Source organism: Cucurbita maxima, unplaced genomic scaffold (genome assembly GCF_002738345.1).
Source record: "Cucurbita maxima cultivar Rimu unplaced genomic scaffold, Cmax_1.0 Cma_Scf00008, whole genome shotgun sequence".
NCBI classification, from domain to species: Eukaryota; Viridiplantae; Streptophyta; class Magnoliopsida; order Cucurbitales; family Cucurbitaceae; genus Cucurbita; species Cucurbita maxima.
The window spans coordinates 3072103-3090866 of record NW_019272024.1 but is presented as its reverse complement, the minus strand read 5'-3'; the positions used below and the strand labels follow the sequence as shown (position 1 = coordinate 3090866).

The 18764-nt window shown below is 36.5% G+C and overlaps 2 protein-coding genes, 1 non-coding gene and 1 pseudogene across 4 annotated transcripts; 3 read left to right on the top strand and 1 right to left on the bottom strand.

Moving 5' to 3' along the window:
- Positions 1-4095: 4095 nt before the first annotated feature.
- On the top strand, positions 4096-7287 carry LOC111483390 (B3 domain-containing protein Os03g0120900-like). Of its 2 annotated transcripts, none has more exons than XM_023129583.1 (3): positions 4096-5220; positions 5307-5379; positions 7064-7287. In XM_023129583.1, the coding sequence occupies exon 1, from the start codon at positions 4205-4207 to the stop codon at positions 5177-5179; it is 975 nt and encodes a 324-aa protein (XP_022985351.1). In that variant the 5' UTR covers positions 4096-4204; the 3' UTR covers positions 5180-5220; positions 5307-5379; positions 7064-7287. The 2 variants fall into 2 exon arrangements, with proteins under 2 accessions (XP_022985351.1, XP_022985352.1); XM_023129584.1 differs by having other exon boundaries at positions 4096-5223; positions 5309-5379.
- A 3206-nt stretch (positions 7288-10493) lies between these two features.
- TRNAT-UGU lies at positions 10494-10565 on the top strand. The gene has a single exon. It is a non-coding gene; the product is annotated as a tRNA-Thr (tRNA).
- A 166-nt stretch (positions 10566-10731) lies between these two features.
- Positions 10732-13269, top strand: LOC111482914 (annotated as a pseudogene).
- A 7-nt stretch (positions 13270-13276) lies between these two features.
- LOC111482915 (short-chain dehydrogenase TIC 32, chloroplastic-like) lies at positions 13277-18115 on the bottom strand. Its single transcript, XM_023128947.1, has 8 exons — positions 17888-18115; positions 15848-16079; positions 15646-15725; positions 15434-15587; positions 15264-15342; positions 14310-14397; positions 13797-13843; positions 13277-13697 (listed from the first exon to the last, which is right to left on the bottom strand). The coding sequence occupies exons 1-8, from the start codon at positions 17991-17993 to the stop codon at positions 13533-13535; spliced, it is 951 nt and encodes a 316-aa protein (XP_022984715.1). The 5' UTR covers positions 17994-18115; the 3' UTR covers positions 13277-13532.
- Positions 18116-18764: the final 649 nt, after the last annotated feature.

Sequence of the window (18764 nt, the reverse complement as noted above, 5' to 3'; positions counted from 1 at the left end):
ATTTTGGATGAAAGTTCGTGCTTATCTAATATGGTATTAGAGTCTGTTTTATGCTCGGTTAAAAAAGAAATTGCTGAGTTTTTGCGGCCCATTCAGCAAACGTAAATGAGTCCGAGGTTTGCAGCTGCATTTGGGTTCACAATTGTTCCTTCATAGTCGAATGAATTGCCAAGCTTGTGTGAGATCCGTTGCTAGGAATTGGTACTGTAGCGAGTGACTATGAAACTTATAGGTAAAAGTAGTGTTTAGAAACTAATAAAAAGTTGTCGAATGGGATCGATTGACAATTTTTATGTTGTATTGAATTGTCTCCTGGTTGGCCATTGGTGTCACTACCGAGTTGGCATTGGCCCCAAAAGTTTATGTGAGATCACACGTCGGTTGGGAAGGAAAATGAAGCTTGTTTATAAGAGTGAGAAAACTTTTCCCTAATAGAAGCATTTTAAAAATTTTGAGAGAAAACTCGAAAGAGGAAGCTCAAAAAGAATAATATCTGCTAGTAGTGAGACACCAGGCAATATGCTAGCAAGGAGGCTGAGCCCCCAGGACACGAGACGGTGTGCCAGCAAAGACGCCAGACCTTAAAAGGGGATAAATTGTGTGAGATCTCACATTGGTGGGGAGGAAAATGAAACATTTTTTATAAGAATATGAAAACCTCTTTCTAACATACGCGTTTTAAAAACGTTGAGGGGATACTAGAACAACGTCTACGAGCTGCCTCGGTTCGAGTATACGATGAAAACAAGATCAAATTAAGCAAGCAAGTTTCTGAGCTTTGAATCCGTACCTTGCCTCTGGTTTTATACAAGAACAGAGCAACAAGAAAGCATCCCCTGTTTTTCTCATGTTATTTGGCTTCGACCAAGATTTTGTCGTTTTTAAGTCAAATAAGATGTGGGTCAAAATTTTTATTATCCATTGAACAAAAAAAATTAAAACCTAAATAAAATAAAATTTTATATTTAATAAAATAAAAAATACACTTTGTCAATAATGACGGTCTCTGTCAATTATTTTAAGCTTCATTGACTAAGTTGTTCTATACACTCTCAATTTTCTCATATCTGTTCTTATGCTCTAACGCATTGGTGACCACTTCGTACCTTTTTTAGGCTAGGTCTTCACATGGGAATGAACATTAAAAACACGTCATACCCTATCACAATGTTAAATTACAAATTTGACCTTTGAAATTTAAAATTTGTATCTAATGAATTTCTGAAGATATTATCCTCTCGTGTTGTTCATCCTATACAAATAGTTAAGTGGGGTCCGTTCTTTCTAATTCAAAAAAGAAAAAAAATGGTCGTTTGAAGTGGCTTAAGTCTATACTAAAGTTAGGGATGGTTTACTCGTTAATTAATTAATGGATTTTATTGAACATTGATTGCCCTAATTAACACACTATCAAAAAAAGAGAGGAAAAGGGACAAAAGAGCCGCCAAGTGGTGGTAGAGTGTGCGGCGTGGTCCTAACGCCATGTGCATCTGCGTGCGCGAGCGGGGGGCGGAGCGGTGCGGTGCGGGGCTTTGGGCTTTGGCCTTTGCCTGTTGTGGTCCTTACTCTATGCCACCCCCGTACGCCCTATGATCCATCCGAACTTCAAACTCTATGCCTATGCCATGTTATAAGGCCTTTTTCAGGCACTCTCTCTTTCCCTTCCACCACACTTACCATTAATACCTCCCATAGCGATGTGTCATATTCCTTCTCTTCTCGGCCCGGCCCCCCACTCTCCCTTCGATACCTAATGTTACTCACGCGTTAATCGTATTCACCATTTTGGACCATTTCATTATGCTTTTCTTTCACGTGCTTTCTCATCAAAAATATCGTGGATAACAGCATCTCATTGATTCTCGAACGCTCGTTTACCAACCGCCTTATTCTAGTCATTTAACTTTTACGAAATCACCCTTGTTCTAATTCTCTCGATAGATATTGTCGATAAGTAACATTCGTATAACCGACCAAATAGGATTGTTTTTTCTTTTCATAATTAATAAATGACATTTCTAACCTTGAATTTGATACGAAACATTAGCTTCAAACCCTAAATTTCTAATTTCATTAAAAAGATTAGGTTATGATTAGTTCTTTATTTTAATATTCTCGAGATAAATAAAATTTTAATTTTTTTATTTTTTTTTAATTAGCAAAAAGGGTACTTACGTCATGAAATTGAAATTATAGTGACGATTGGTGTTCTAAAAACCATAGACATAGGAATTAGGCTGTCTGTCTAAATAATATATTTATTTTATAATATGGTCTGATGAAATATTAATTAATGAAACTTTGGTTAATTAAAAAATTAAAGGCCAAGTTCTTGCCTTGTCCCCACATGTTTTTAATACAATTTTATTAAAAAAAAAGTTTAGGTTATAATTTTATATTAATATGTATGTTCATTTTATATATCAGAAACCTAACTTAATTTACCAAACAAAACCCTAAAGACATTGATTTCAACTTGGTCGGTATGATTTTCATAGTTTTAATGCAGCTAATTATGGGGTACGAGAATTTGAACTTTCAACTTTAGGGAAAAGATACATGTCAAGTACGGTTAAGCTACGTTCATGTGAGCGTTATAATTTTTGAATAGCCTCTTTTAAAAGGGCTTCTCAAATTAGAACCGAGATGCTGTATAATTTAAATCTAATATAATAATGTAATTAATTAAATTGAAAATTTAATTTTAGATGGAATGCAATATTATTATTAAAAATAAAGAAAAGCAACTAAAATTAATTAAATTAAATATTGTAAAACAAGACCAAGTAGGGATTAAATATAATTAAATCTGAAACCCTTTTTAATTAATTAAAATTAATTGTTGTGCAGCCTGAAAAGTCACTGTCGTTATGCTAAAAACAATGTCGCTTAATTAATATACATTAACTAAGCATTGGATAAGAGATAATCCACGACCAGATTATGACATTAATTAAAATTAATTTATTGTTAATCTCAGTAACTAATCCTGTGTAGATAATGTTCTTTAATTTAATTTTAAACTAAAATTGCCACCATATATATATATATATTTTATAATTGGGTTGGAATAAATTATTTTCAAATTTTTAATATCATCGAATATATTAATTATTAACTCATTAATCTATTTGATATTTTTTTAAATTCAAAATGGAGTTCAAATTTCACGAAATATAAATATAAATTTTATATATAGATCAATTAAATTTCAAATTTTTTTAATATAACAACGACCCATTAGATATTTTTAAGTTTAGAGACAATAAATTTAGAAACATACTCAAAAACTTGAAAGTTCAGATACCAAATAACAAAATTTCTATCTGCGTTCTACTAGTGCCTACAATATTGGAACTGGGTTTTCGGTGTACATTAAGTTTAGACTAACCTATTTTGTAGTAGTTGTCCTTTCTTTCTTCATTGCCACGAGACTCGAGCGAAAAACATAAAAAAAAATTGATAGTTTAAGCAAAAACTGAAAGTTTAAAAACTTATCAAACGGTGTATCAAGTATTTTTTGTGAGATCCCACATCGATTGGATAGTGAAACAAAGACGTGGCTATTTGACACAGTTATTAATTGTTCAAGGACGTATAAATAAAATATTTTTTTACGATCCAAAAACATATAAGACACAACATGAAAAGTCGGGACCAGACGCGTATAATTCAACCTAAAAAAAAAATAATAATAAAAAAAATGGTCCTTATGTGGGGTTGTTGTGTAATTGTATATTCCAATAATAACCTCATGGTCTCTCTAAAACAGCTGTCATTTTTTTTTTGAGCCACTTCCACCCCTTCTTCCCTGCCCTAATTGGGTGTTGTAATTATTAATTAAACCCTAAATAAATAAATAAATAAAATCTTAGTGTGTATATATATATAACCCAGGCTACAGGGATGTTGACACAGACAGCCTCACATGAGCCCAACCAGGTCAATACATGGGGACCCTCTTCTCCTCTCATCACCATAACTCTTTCTCTCTCTTCCTAAACCCCCAAAACGAGAGAGAGAATAAGAGATTAAATTTAAAAATTAAAAAAAAAATGACATTTTTATTCAATTCCTTACCCTCTTTCTCTTCATTTTCCACTTAATCTTCAAAAAAGTTTCAATTTTTCCATCTGGGTTTTGTGTTCTTTGGTGTTCTTGAGATTTCTACACAAAACCCACTTCAAAATTCTCCTCCTTTTTCATGGATTTTGGTTCATCTTCAAGATTTCACCATCAACACCAAGAAATAATGGAAGAGTCTTCTAATTCTGGTGTTTATATAGAGAAAGAGCATATGTTCGACAAGGTTGTGACGCCAAGCGATGTGGGAAAATTGAATCGTTTAGTGATCCCTAAACAACATGCTGAAAAGTTCTTCCCTTTGGATTCTTCATCAAACGAAAAGGGTCTTCTTTTAAGCTTTGAAGATCGCTGTGGTAAGCTATGGCGGTTCCGTTACTCTTACTGGACCAGCAGCCAAAGCTATGTGATGACTAAAGGCTGGAGCCGCTTTGTTAAAGAGAAAAGACTTGATGCTGGTGATATTGTCTCCTTTCAAAGAGGGGTTTGTAAAGATCGGTTTTTTATTGATTGGCGGAGCCGCCCTCCTCGCACGCCGGTGGAGACAGCTTTTCATCACCATGGTGGTGGTGGTTATGGTGGTTATGGTGGTGGTGGTGGTGGTGGACAATTTCCTCCTCACCAATTTCAGCTTCACGGCCAGTGGAATCCAGTGGCCACACCCTTATCTTTACACAGGGACCACGCCTTCCACTTGCAGCAGAATAATAGTGTTCATAATAATGTCAGCCTATTTCATACCACCTATAATCATCAACCGATCGGAGGCGGTGGTTGTGACGGTGGGGCGTCGGTTTTTTTCCAATTGAGATCCCCGGCAGCACTGCCGGGAGTCGACGACGGCGGTCATGGAATTGGGAAAGCTGCTGCAGCTAAGACATTGAGGCTCTTTGGTGTCAATATGGAATGTGTAGTATCTGAAGATTCCGATGACGACGAGGGCGACAAAGTAACAACCTCGACTTCGACAACGTTGTCGTCTCAATTCTGTGTTTATGACGGAATGCCGATGTCGATGTCGATGCCAACAAGCAATCCCAACATACCGATCACGGACTTCTTCGAGAAAGGGAAGTCGTTAGATTTTGGCACTTGACAAACTGAATCCACATCTCCAAACAAGAAGAGAATCAAACAGTGAGACATCTCAAATTCAATATGTTGTTCATTCCTTTTTTAACGTTAAATTGTGAAATTAAATTATGTTCTTATTGTTCTTATAGGTGTGATTGCTGTCTCTAATTATTTGGACAAACGGCTAAGCCCATGCAGGTTTTGATAGATGGCCTTATAAAGGTTGGTTTTATGGCATATAGCTTCATATATTATATTCATTAAAGATCGATCTTTCGATAATCATTCAATGAATACGAATTCGAGATACGTTTATCGTTTCTGTCTTATAATATAGTGACGGTTTCTTCGAATAATTTTTGGTCGAAAACCCTTTTTTCGAACGCTCACTCTCCAATTTTGGCTGGTAATGATGACACAATGTACTTTAAGCAGTAGATTTTGGTGTGTGGATTTGTTATGATTACCAATTGTAGCAACTGTGGAATTTCACTGTTTTATGTCACATTCTTTACTTCATTAGTAAAAATTGTTCTTTCTGTTCTATTTCTCTTGTTTTGAACATAACCTTATGGAATTTGAATGTTGATCAATGATCTTGGAGGGACTGATGCTAATAAATTAGCAATAGTTGAAGGATGAAATAGCAAAAAATTACATCTTTTTCAGGTCATTTATGGCAGTGTTTAACACAAAAACACATAAATACCAATCTCATTTCAGAAAGAAAGCTTGGTTTTAAGTATTTATTATGTGCCAAGTAGTTAGCATTTATGTTCATAGCTATGCTTTTTACTCCTATGTCTTGAATTCTCTTAAAGGGAAGTACTTTTTTTGCTATTATTTTGGGTTCTTATAATTTGAATTGCTAGGTAGAAGCTTAACGATACAATTTTTTGGGGATTTGAATCTCGGACCTTTTGATCGAGAGTATATATGAGATCCCACATCGGTTTGAGAGAGGAATGAGTGTCAGGGAGGACGCTGGGCTCATAAGGGGTGGATTGTGAGATCCCACATTAGTTGGAGGGGGAACTAAACATTCTTTATAAGAGTGTGGAAACCTCAGCTCAGTAGACGTGTTTTAAAAACTTTAAGGGGAAACCCAGAAGGGAAAGCTTAAACATGACAATATCTATTAGCGGTGGGCTTAGATTGTTACAGTATATATATCTTAACTCGTAGAACTATATGCTTAAGTTAGCAGCTCGTGTTTTTGGACTTGTTCATAAAATTATTCTACTTCCTACTTGCACTCACCAACAGATTGTTTATTTCTTTGTTCATAAAACTCTTTGTTTTGACATAAATTAAAGCTTTTTAGCATGAGAATTCTTAGAAATGAACCTATTCTATATATTTCCCTTGCTTTGATTGTATAAAAATGTTCTTGGAAGCGTCTTTGTGGGTCATGTCGTTAGATGTCTAAAGAGAAATTGTAAAAGTACTTTGAATTTACATCTCGTGTTATCGTGACATGACATGTAGATCTTTTAATACATAGGTTTTTTGTTTTTTTTTTGTTTTTTTTTTTTTGGTGTTTAGAATCTTAAATTATATGTAATTTGAGTTCTCCCACCTTCCTTTGTGCTCTTGTTCTTAAAAGAAGTGATATAATAATAAGATTTATCAGTACATTCTCAAGAATTTAGGGTTTGGACAAGACGTTAAGACATTGTTTGGACCAAAAAACATAGCAGCTAAGGCATGACAGACAAATAATGTCGTTGCTCAATTAAAATCTAGGATCAAGCAGCATGCTTTGTCTGACACACTACTTATTTTCATGAACTACAAATTAATTTTGATAAATTCTATACAAAAACAGCAATCTTTTTGGTTTTCTTGTTCTTGTGATATTGTTGATGATCCTCATGAATATCACTTTGTTCTTGGTGTTGTGCAGTTTTTGGGTATCTAAATGGCTGTGGAAGAAGCCAGTTCTTGTGTTCCTTCTCATAAATTGCCTCACAAGAAGCCAATTTGGTGTTGTTTATAGGTTTTGAGATCTTTCCAAAGGTGTGTATCTAGTTTTTGACATGTTTTTTGTTCTTTGTCGTGTAAAACATTCTAATTTATGCTTTAAAAACTAGTTTTTGATCTATTAAGAAGGGATATGATGATCAGCTACATGTTCTTGAATACTTATGAACAAGAAACTCATAGGACTTGATTCTTTGATAGCATATATACCAAACCCTAACTTGTTTCATATAGATATAACACACATGAAATATTAGAAAAATATGTGTAATATATTTGATGAGAAAAGAGGGTTTGAGAAAATGATGGAAATGGAATGGAATTGGGAGTGGAAAAAGGGTATCCTATTGTTGATATGCATGGAAAAGAGAAGGGGTAGGTGCCCTATAAGTGTGGGGTAGGTTTAGGCATATATAGGGAAAGATTGCATCTCGCATCTAAAATTCATTCATATGCGAGATCCCACATCGGTTAGTGAGTAAAACGAAACATTCTTAACAAGAGTGTGAAAACCTCTCCCTAGCAGACACGTTTTATAAATCTTGAGGAGAAGCTCGAAAGAGAAAGTCCAAAGAGAGCAGTATTTGTTAGAGGTGGGTTTGGACTGTTATAAATGGTATCGAACTAGACACAAGACGGTGTGCCAACGAGGACGCTGGGTCCTGAAGGGAAGTGGATTGTGAGATCCCACATTGGTTGGAGAGGGGAACGAAACATTTTTCATAAGGGTGTGGAAACATCTCCCTAGCAGACACGTGTTAAAAACCTCGAAAAAAGCTCGAAAGAAAAAACTCAAAGAGGACACTATCTACTAGTGGTAAGCTTAGGCTGTTACAAATGGTATTAGAGCTAGAAACCGGACGGTGTGCCAGCAAGGATGCTGGGCCTCCAAGGAGGGGTGGATTGTGAGATCCCACAGTGATTAGAGAGGGGAACGAAGCATTCTTCATAAGGGTGTGGAAATCTCTTCCTAGCAAACGTGTTTTAGAAACCTTGAGGGAAAGCCCAAAGAAGACAGTGCGTGCTAGCGGTGGGCTTGAGCTGTTACAAATGATATCAAAGCCAGACACTGGACCCCGAAGGGAAGGAGATTGTGAGATCCATATCAGAGTCACGCACGGGGCAGTATGTCAGCAAGGACACTAGACCCTAAAAGGAAGTTGATTGTGAGATCACACATTAGTTGGATAAAGGAAGGGTGTGGAAACCTCTCACTAACAAACACGTTTTAAAAACTTCGAAAGAAAGCTCGAAAGTGAAAGCCCAAAGAAGATAAATATCCGCTAACCGCGAACTCACGTCATTACACATTCATTCATTCATTCTCATATTCATTGATTAGTGTTAAATGAGTTGAGGTGAGTGGAGGGCATGCAGTAGGAAGCAGCAGCACGCAGCAACAGCAGCAGCTAAAACAAATGGCATGCAGTGAACAGTAGCAGAAAGTAGGTAGGGCTGGGCGGGTGGGTGTCTTACACAACTTTATTTTAAAGCTTCTAACGAAATGGGATGATAGCCCATTTCACCCATATCTCCTTACCTCTCTCATTAATTGTACTGCAACTCCTAAACCAAACAAACCCTTCTGACCCCTTTTTCCCACTCCTTTGGATATTTGTATGTTACCCTCTCCCCTTCTTTCACTTTTTCTATGCTTCACTCCTTATACCCTCTAATTCTCTACGGCTCCTCCATCTCCATGCAATGCTATCAATGCCCCTTTTATGCGACCGTTAAATAGCTCTAGGTCAATGAATAGGGGACGATCCTGTCTTTCTCTTCTCGTCATAGATCATAATCTTGTAGGTTCTAGTTTTAATATCTTTTCGAGAAAATGACGGTGAGAAGTCGACTTAGATAAGAGCTAGCTAATCTTGTTATATAGTCAAGAATAGAACAGATCAATTACTTTTTGAGCAGATTTCATGGCATCAATAAGAAAGAAAAGAAGATTAATAGTGTAATGCTTCATACCCAGAATCCAGATTCAGGACTAGAGAATTGCAACATTTATTTACGATAGGTTCCGTTACTTACTTATAAACTTTTAAGAGTGAATGTTATCCTCACGTACTCCAACATAAAATTACTCAAAATAAAACAAGCTTAACGTTTGAGTCTCTATGATTGAGCCACCAACAAAGAAAACACCTTATTGGTGGTATATATAGTAACTTTAAACTTTTTAAAACCTTTCTTAATTATTTTATTCTTATAATCGCTCTCATCCAACCGTCCATTCGTACTTGACAACGTGTGATCCATTAGATTAAGCTATATATATATAAATAATAAAAATGCATGGTGGTATATATATATATAGGGGAGAGATGGGCTATGTATGCAATAGGGTGGGGTAGGGGGTTAGCATAGGACAATAGGATAGCTTAAAGACATATGGGGTTTAATTAAATATTGGTGCAGAGAGCATTAAGAATGACAGTCGGCAGCCGATCCCATAAAATTAAAACAACACACATGCCAACTATATTATAAAATATAATATAATGTATCAATGTATATATAAATTATCAAAATGTTTAAACTCCGTACGACTGCCAAATCACCTTTTTTTTTTTTTTTTTTTTCATATCATCTCCTTCAAACCTAACCCTCGAGCAGCTCCATAGGTCTAATGGATTATGGTAAATTTATAAAATATAAAAATTAATATTGATCCGTGACAAAATAACGTTACACGAGGATATGAGTTACTGTTGAATTTCGAAAGTTTAAATAGAAAGATTACGATAAATTTAATTATATTTGAAATTTTAAAATTTAAAATTTCAACCATAATCATGATTATAAATTTTTATTAGAAAAAATAATAAGAACCTATTAGTAAAAAAAATGTTTTTTTTTTTTTTTTTTTTGCATTTTTTATTTTATTTATTAATATTTATATATTAAATTAGAGACTTCCGTCCAGAAGCCCTTATAGCTTAGTGGTAGAAGAGTAATATATTTTAGGCATTTTTGCCCAACATTATTTAGAGACTCAGACTGTAGATCACTACTTTTTTTAATCATAGTTCACGTTCCATTTATAAATGGTAGTAAGCCCTTGTAGCATAGTGGTAGAGCGTTAGTCTTGCAAAAATGTCTTTTGTTAACTCAAAAGATAATACGTTTTTATTTTTAGCATCATTGGTGTATTTACAAGCCTTTAATATATAAATAGTATAGATGATATATATTATATATTGACTTACACATTTCATATATTAGTCGACTCGTATACAAAATATAAAAACTTTACAATATTCTCATCATACCATAAAACATGACTCATAGCTTCAATTCTCCTACCATCGACATCGGGTTTTGGTTCTATCTAAAAAAGTCAACAAGCCCTTGTAGCTTAGTGGTAGAGCGTCAGTCTTGTAAATTGAAGGTCCGTAGTTCAATTTTGTGTGGAGGCAAAAATTATCTCTATTAGAACTATCATATTATAGCTCGATGGTAGAGTATCAATCTTGTAAACGGGGCTGGATAATAATTAACAGAAATAATTCTCACATCATATTTCCTTTTCTTTATTATTACGCAGTAATCTTTTCTTTTATTTATTTATTATTATTTTTTAAATTTTCATTTCCGTCTTTTCTCTTCGCTTTCTGACTGCAAATTTTCCTCATTGGTTCTGTTTTGGAATTTCATCATCTCTCGTGTATCCTCAGCTATGATTCTTTCATGAAACCGATCGGCAATTCTCTGGTTTTGAGCAACGATATCGATGAGACGCCGAATGGATGGTGATGATGATGCTGATTTGAGGCCTGGTAACAACACTTTCCAAACCATTGCTGCGGCTGCCGATTTTATCGCCACCGTCGATCATCGTTTTCCTCGGGCTACTGATGTCCAGGTATTGTAATGTTCACATCAGTTCACCGTCCATTTAATCATTTGGAGTTTTGGATTTTAGTGTTGGTTTATTTATGGATTGAGAATACTGGCTATGTTTTTGGAAATTACTGTTCATTCTTAACTCCGTTAGGTATTAGGATGTAGTTCTTTGTCGAGGGATGATATTATGGCGGAATGGAATCTGTAATGTTTGTCGTGGATTGCGGAATTCTAAATTAGGGTTTTAATTTCCCCTTTTTTCCTGCTCCTTGCTGTTTGTTTGCTTAGGGACTGCTAATCGTTACATGAATACACGGAATCACGAGCTGGCTTCGTTTCTGATTTTCTGCTTTTTCTGCTTTTGGCTTTCTCCTCGCATGATTATTAGATACTTAGGGTTTGGAAGGTACCAAGATTTGTGCATTGGGTTGGACGACTGTGTCAGGAAGCAATGCGCTGTTCTAGCCCAATGTTGTTTGTCTTCTTGTAATAACGCTGCTCTTTTTAACCAGAAAGGCATCTCTCCATTCTTTAAATTAATGTCATTCTCTATAGAGGAAGAGTATTGCTTTTTATATAAAGATTCCAACAAATAGGGCTCTCATTTGTCCAAGCTCTTTCTACTGTTCTGTACTGATGTCATTATCACTTTCCTCGTTTTCTCTTTGTTTGCTTGCCCTCAGAAAAGAAGATGGGGTAGCTGTTGGAGTATTTATTGGTGCTTTGGATCTCTCAAACAGGGAAAAGAGTTGTTGTGCACGCTGTGTGTTGGTACCAGAACCTAGTCCTCCTTCAGCTGGGGCTCATGAAGAAGATTCATTGCACTCACCCGATATTGAGCTTCCACTTGCTGCACCCCTCCCTCTTCCCCTGTATCCTTCCTTCAATCTGAGCCACCTTCTGCTACTCATTCACCTACAGCAACATGTGTTCTCCTGATGGGCCTTCCTCCATTTTTTCCATTGGCCCATTTGCTCATGAAACACAGCTTGTGTCTCCACCTTTGAATCAACTGCTCCCTTCACTCCTGAGTCTACCCACTTGATTAGTCCTTCTTCCCCTGAAGTTCCTTTTGCTCTGGTTCTTCTACCTAGCCTACAGAAAGCTGAGTCTGATCATCAATGTTTATTTCCTAATGATGACTTCCAATCTTACCAATTCTATACTGGCAGCCCGATCAGTCACCTCATATCGCCACGGTCAGTCATGGGGCGTCATTGACTGATTGTGATTTTGCTTCCTCTGGCTCTCAATTTTTGGATTTCCCATTAGAAGTTCCACCTACATTATTGGACCTTGACAAATGTTCCATTTATAGCTGGCAACAACGGCGAAGCACTGATTGAACTCTCAAGATTCTATAGGATTCAAATCAAGTAATGATTTTGTTTTGAATCCCCAAACTTCAGAATCTATGTCAGATCACCACGCAACAAATGAATCCCAAAATACTCAAATTCTCATTGATGGAAGCCGAAAGGAGGAGCCTGCTGCTGCTAATCATAGATTCTCATTTGAGTTATCTGATGGAGATGCTTTATTAAGAAGCGTAGGAAGTAAGCCACTGGAATCAAATGAACTGGCAGTTACATCATCCCCATTACATGAACCATTTGAAACGGCTAAAGAAGATTCTCCTGATGTCTGTCATACCTCAAATGGTACAGAAGAATATGCAGAAGCGAACGGTGAACATGCACATCAGCATCAAGAACACCACTCCCTTACCCTTGGGTTTGTGAAGGAATTCAATTTTCATCATGGCAATGGATGTGATACTCTTAAGCCATATGTAAATTCAGACTGGTGGACGAATGCAAAGGATATAGAGGCAGAAGGCACGACCACTAGGGCCTGGTCATTCTTCCCAACGACCCAGTGAAGTTGAGCAAACTGGTGCTTTTCCTCTGGAATCTCCTCTTGCCCATCATGTGTTAGCATGATATGTTAGACAAACTGCTAGAGGAATGATGGGTTTGGAAGGCAAAAAAGAGGTCAAATCATGAAAGAGCCAAACCAGAAGCCATTTTCTTTTCAACAATATGACCTAAAACAAAGCCAGATATCATTAGAATGATTGATAGAAATGTGTAGCTTCAACAGGGTCCTATTAACACACAGTTTCGGCTCCTCATTTGAATTGTAATAGAGATTACTACTCTGTAGATTGAAAGTGTGTGATCTTTTCAAAGTTATTTCTTTTATTGATTTTGAATTAGTTTGTAGAAATCACAAAAAAGTTGATTACTATATTTAAAACTTCCTTGCAATGCTTTACATGAGCTGGTTGGATATGCCTTTATTATGAACACCTTTCCAAATACACTCAAACCCAGCAATATGAAATCAACAAGAATGACTATGGTATCTGTTTCAAAACAAAGCATTACAAACTTATACTCGTATCTGTTTCTCAAGTGGCACTTAAAACTACAAACAATGGTTCATCTACTTCCACCACAAACTGTCCATATATCTCTAACATGAAGAGCCTGAGATGAGAAGCTAAGAGTAAGGAAGGTTTTTCAGAAGAGATACAATTATTTAGGGGTGGTTAGATCCATACTAAAATCCCACAGTTTCTTAGCCAATTCCATATCTTTGGCATGATTGGTTGGGTTGGCTATATTACTATCCACAAAATACTCTCCACTTACCCCTTTCACTTGGGGATTCAATGCCACATAGCACTGAGTCGCCGCTCCCTACATCCAATGAAAATTTATTCACATGGAAACCCACCTGAGAGAAACTCTAAATAAACAGTCTTGAACGAAATTTGGGGAAATGAATTAATAACATACCTGCTGGACGTTTTTAAGCACAAATGTAGCAACGGAAGTAGCAACAGCTGTTTAAAAGAAAATAAGGCATATACTCAGACACCAACAGATGACAGAAAACCAAGGGCAGGTAATGAAGCATAGATAGCAATCTGGTAGATGTTTATATTTGTTCAAAAAACTTTTTGTTCTTAATATCCGGGAGTTGGAGCTTTGTTCAATCAACTAGTTAAGGCAAAAACTAGTTAAGACAAGTCTGAGATTCTCAAGTCTCCTACCCATATACGTAGATATCAGAGTCCAGGTGCTAGCACCCTTCTTTGGAACGAAACATACTCGGACAAACCATAAGCTACCACCTCGGTCAAAATGCAAATTAAAATTCCCTATATTCTACAGTCTAAACAAGTATCTGATTAATGTAAAAAGAAAAAAAACATCTGACTCGTGCTAGTTTAACTAAAAAGGCAGACCTTAAGTCTTGTATCTAGTAAAGCATATTTGGCTTAAACATGTAATGCGCAAGAAAGTTACCATTAATGAGACCATGGAAGCGTAGTAGATTGGTAGCAGCAATTGCTCCAGGATGAAGGGCGTTGGCTGTTATTTCCACCCCTTCTTCCTATTGAAAAAAAGTAGAGAAATGATAGTCACTTACTCAATTTGGCTTCATAAGATATCTTGGAAAATCAATAAGAAAGAACAAAGGAAACTGCAAGGAAATCAGTAACGTAAACCATTAGTGTAACAGCCCAAGTCCACCGCTAGCAGATATTGTCCTCTTTGGGCTTTTCCTTCCAGGCTTCCCTTCAAAGTTTTAAAACGCGTCTACTAGGGATAGGTTTCCACACCCTTATAAACAATGTTTCATTCCCCTCTCCAACCAATGTGGGATCTCACAATACACTCCCTTGGGGCCTAACGTCCTCACTGGCACACCGTTCAGTGCCTGGCTCTGATACCATTTGTAACACCCCAAGCCCACCGCTAGCAGATATTGTCCTCTTTGAGCTTTCCCTTCTAAGCTCCCTCAAAGTTTTAAAACGCGCCTACTAGGGAGAGGTTTCTACATTCTTATAAGAAATATTTTGTGGGGATCCAGCGTCCTTGCTAGTATATTGTTCGGTGTCTGGCTCTGATACCATTTGTAGCCAACCGTCCAAGCCCACCGCTAGTAGATATTGTCCTCTTTAGGCTTCCTCTCAAGATTTTAAAACGCGTCTACTAAGGAGAGGTTTCCACACCCATATAAGGAATGCTTTGTTTCCTTCTCCATTCAATGTGTGATCCCACCATTAGAGTGTCCAGTTGAACATCTATACAGACAAAGACTAAGTTTCTGAATTTTGAAAGCAAGGATATAAGTTTCAAGGTTCACTTGATTATTCCCCCTTCGACCCAATTATCGTACATATAAAAATCCTGCCTCATTTAAGGTTCAAGTTCTAAAGCTCTGGTTATACATTCAATAACTAAACCAATAAACACCTTCAACCGCCTGGCAAGCTCTTTGGCATGCAATATGTTGGAAAGCTTTGATTGTCCATAAGCAAAGATAGTTCTGTACCTAAAATTTCACATCATACAATGAATCACTACATAACATTCAAGGAAGCTTTTGAGGAAGTAATCATCAAATAAGCAACGTAGATCGTTACTCTGATTCGTCATTGATTTTATCGAAACGAACTCCTTCGCCATATGTCAATCGGTGCCCCTCCGACGACAGATTGACAATCCTTCCCTCCTTTTTGCTTTCAACCACAGTTTTTTTCATAGTCTCCAGCAGAAGGTTTGTCAGAAGAAAATGTCCTACAAAACAATAATAATAAGAACTGCACCCATTACAAATCTTTTATTTGAAACATACCTATATGGTTTGTTGCAAACTGCAACTCTATGCCGTCATGCGAAAGCATAAAAGGCGTCGCCATAACACCCGCATTGTTCCTTCAAACAAAGAAGATATAGAGTTGTATTGTTATCAAAAGTTATGTAAAACCAGCCCATAGCGCATTAGCAGATTTCCCAGGCAAATAATTTTAGTCTATCAGCTTCAATTCAGTTCTTACATGAGAATATTTAGTGCACGGCCTGATGCAATGTAATCTGATGCAAATTTCCTTACAGATTCCATTGAACTAAGATCTAACTCCATGACATCAATTTTGGCAGAGGGGGATTCTTTCAGTACTGCTTCTTTTACTTTTTTCCCTGCTTCAACATTTCTTACAGCCATAATGACATAGACTCCTCGTAATGCAAGAACACGTGTCGTCTCTTCACCGAGACCACTTGAGGCTCCTGAAATCACGAGGAAGGAAAGGGAATTGAACTACATGTTTCGAAGTTGGAAAACTTCAACAGTTCTTTAGACTAAGATCTTCTATAGATCAAAATGAAACATTTGAAGTGAATGATTAGAGAAAAGTATATAGAAAAATCAAACATATGAGAACTAAATCTAGATATTCATTGAATTGTTTCTGTGATATCCCACATTGGTTGGGGAGGAAAACGAATCACCCTTTATAAGAGTGTGGAAACCTTTCCCTAGCAGACGCGTTTTAAAGTCTTGAGGGGAAATTACAAATGGTATCAGAGCCAGGCACCGAGCGATGTGCCAGCGAGGAGGCTGTTCCCCGAAGGGGGTAACATGAGGAGGTGTGCCAGTAAGGATGCTAGGCCCCGAAGGGGGGTGGATTTGGTGGGGATCCCACATCGATTGGAGAAAGGAACGAGTGCCAGTAAGGACGCTGGACCTTGAAGGGGGGTGGATTGTGATATCCCACATTAGTTGAGGAGGAGAATGAAACACCCTTTATAAAAGTGTGGAAACCTTTCCCTAGCAGACGAGTTTTAAAGCCTTGAAGGGAAGCAATATCTGTTAGCGGGTGGGCTTGAGCCGTTATAGTTTCTTTCCCAAATCAGCTCGAAAAGAGTTTGATTACCCTTAACCTTTCCAAAAAAGAAAAAAGCTCAAAATGCAATTACGATTAGTATATGGATGGAAACCGTTTACCCATCACCTCCCTTCTTCGTTTCCTCTCTCCTTTGCTTCAATCTATAACCTAACAATTTCTTATACAAAACCCCACTAAGTCCCAATATCAAAATCTCCCCTCAAAACACAACAAAAACGATGAATTGTCAAATACAAAAAAGGCTGACAAAGAAACATCATCTTCTGAATCGACGACAACAAATAGACCAATTTGAACTACAAAGAAAAGTTCAACAAAATCTTCATCTCTACAAATTTGGTATTGCACACGTTTTCTTTCTTTTTTCCTCCCACTAGTTGTCCTCAAAATTATGTCGTAAACGTATCAACTCTCACTCAACTACTAACGTATAACCATGTTAAACATTTATGTCCTAAGGTCCCTTGGTGATTCAATTTTTTTTCTTCTTCTTCTTGTTATAGTCTATAACCTTGAATGATGGGGCAGCTTTCGATATCAAAGAATGAAAGAAGGAGAGTAAGAGGATATTGAAAAAGATACGGTAAAAAACGAGGGAAATAAAAATTTTCCATGGATATTTCTTAACAGCTAACAAGTATTAATGAAACTTTTGAAAGCAAACATGCTTCAAACTCCATGTCTAGAAACTTTTTTAGAAGTCCATCCAAACTCGGTAATGCTTTGATTGATATACTTGCACATTCTTGCAAATGGACATTCTAGTTCCATTTCTGCTTCAGTTTCTAAGCATACAAACATTATGCTAAGTATAGAAACCTAACAAATAAAGCTCAATCTTTACATAAATCTTCAAAGAAAACCCCATTACTCCATAGATTTCTGCATTCTACATATAAAGGATACAAAATATACACTTGATTGAGACTGAGCGGTCCAAGAACAGCTACAGAACGGGCTCAGAAAACACGGAATTCATATTATACCCAAGAAAGATTTGCAGAACAAATAGCAATCAAGTAGTGAGTCAATAACAAAACAACCTTAATCCAATCAAAAGACAAGGTACCAAGGTTGCTATAAATAGACTAAATCACCATCGATTTCCTAAATAACAGAACCCAGATCAAAGAAGGGATTAAAACAGAGGGAAAGAAGGAGAAAAAGGGGAAAGGGATGAAACGAAACCTGTAACAATAGCAGTGAGGCCATTCCCATCAATTCCTTCTGTGACTTCTTTGGCTGTAGAACGGGCTGAGAACCCAGATGGTCCGGTCCATCCAAAGATCCACATAGTTGAGATCGATACAAATACAAATTGGTGAATCCGGCAAGGCCCTCGTCTTAGTGTTGCTCCAGACTCTGGTTTGAGTACTCTTAGAAACTGCACTCTAAAAGTTTTGTTTCTTTTAGAATAAACCCTCTTTTGAAAAGAAATCAAGGTTTTTTTAGACTATGAAATTACAATTTTGCCATCTTCTTGTGGTAGATGGCTATTTTCTCTGGGTGGTTCAACATTAGCGATCTTTCTCTGAATAAAACTGTGATTTGGAAAATTTATTAAGAACTACAACTGGGTTAGTTGTTTCAAAACTTTAGTGGCTAAGAGTGGAGAGTCAAATGAGTTGATTTTATTTGATATTTTAGATTGATTTTATTTGATGGTTTGGTTAACATAATGCTAGGATCGAGAATCTATCATTTTTCATATGAGAATTTCTCTATCAGTAGTTGGAGGTTCTCAAATTTCAGTCTGAAACGGTTTTTTAGTTGAAATTTAAGAATTTGGTCAATAATTATAGATTTTCTATCGAAATTTAAATTTTCTTATCATTCCATCGAAACATTGATACTGATTTTAATGCCCCTTTGACCTAACTTATTAATTGTAGTAAAGAAAACATGGTAAACAGTAGGTTGCTCCTAGTACTGCAAAAACAAGCTTGGTTTTTTATTAAGACATTTATTGTTCTTTGGTTCCCTCCTTTCCCATGTTCTTGGAACTATCCTTTCACCCACATGGTTGGAAGAGTTCTAGACTTGACAGTTGACACTTTGATTAAAA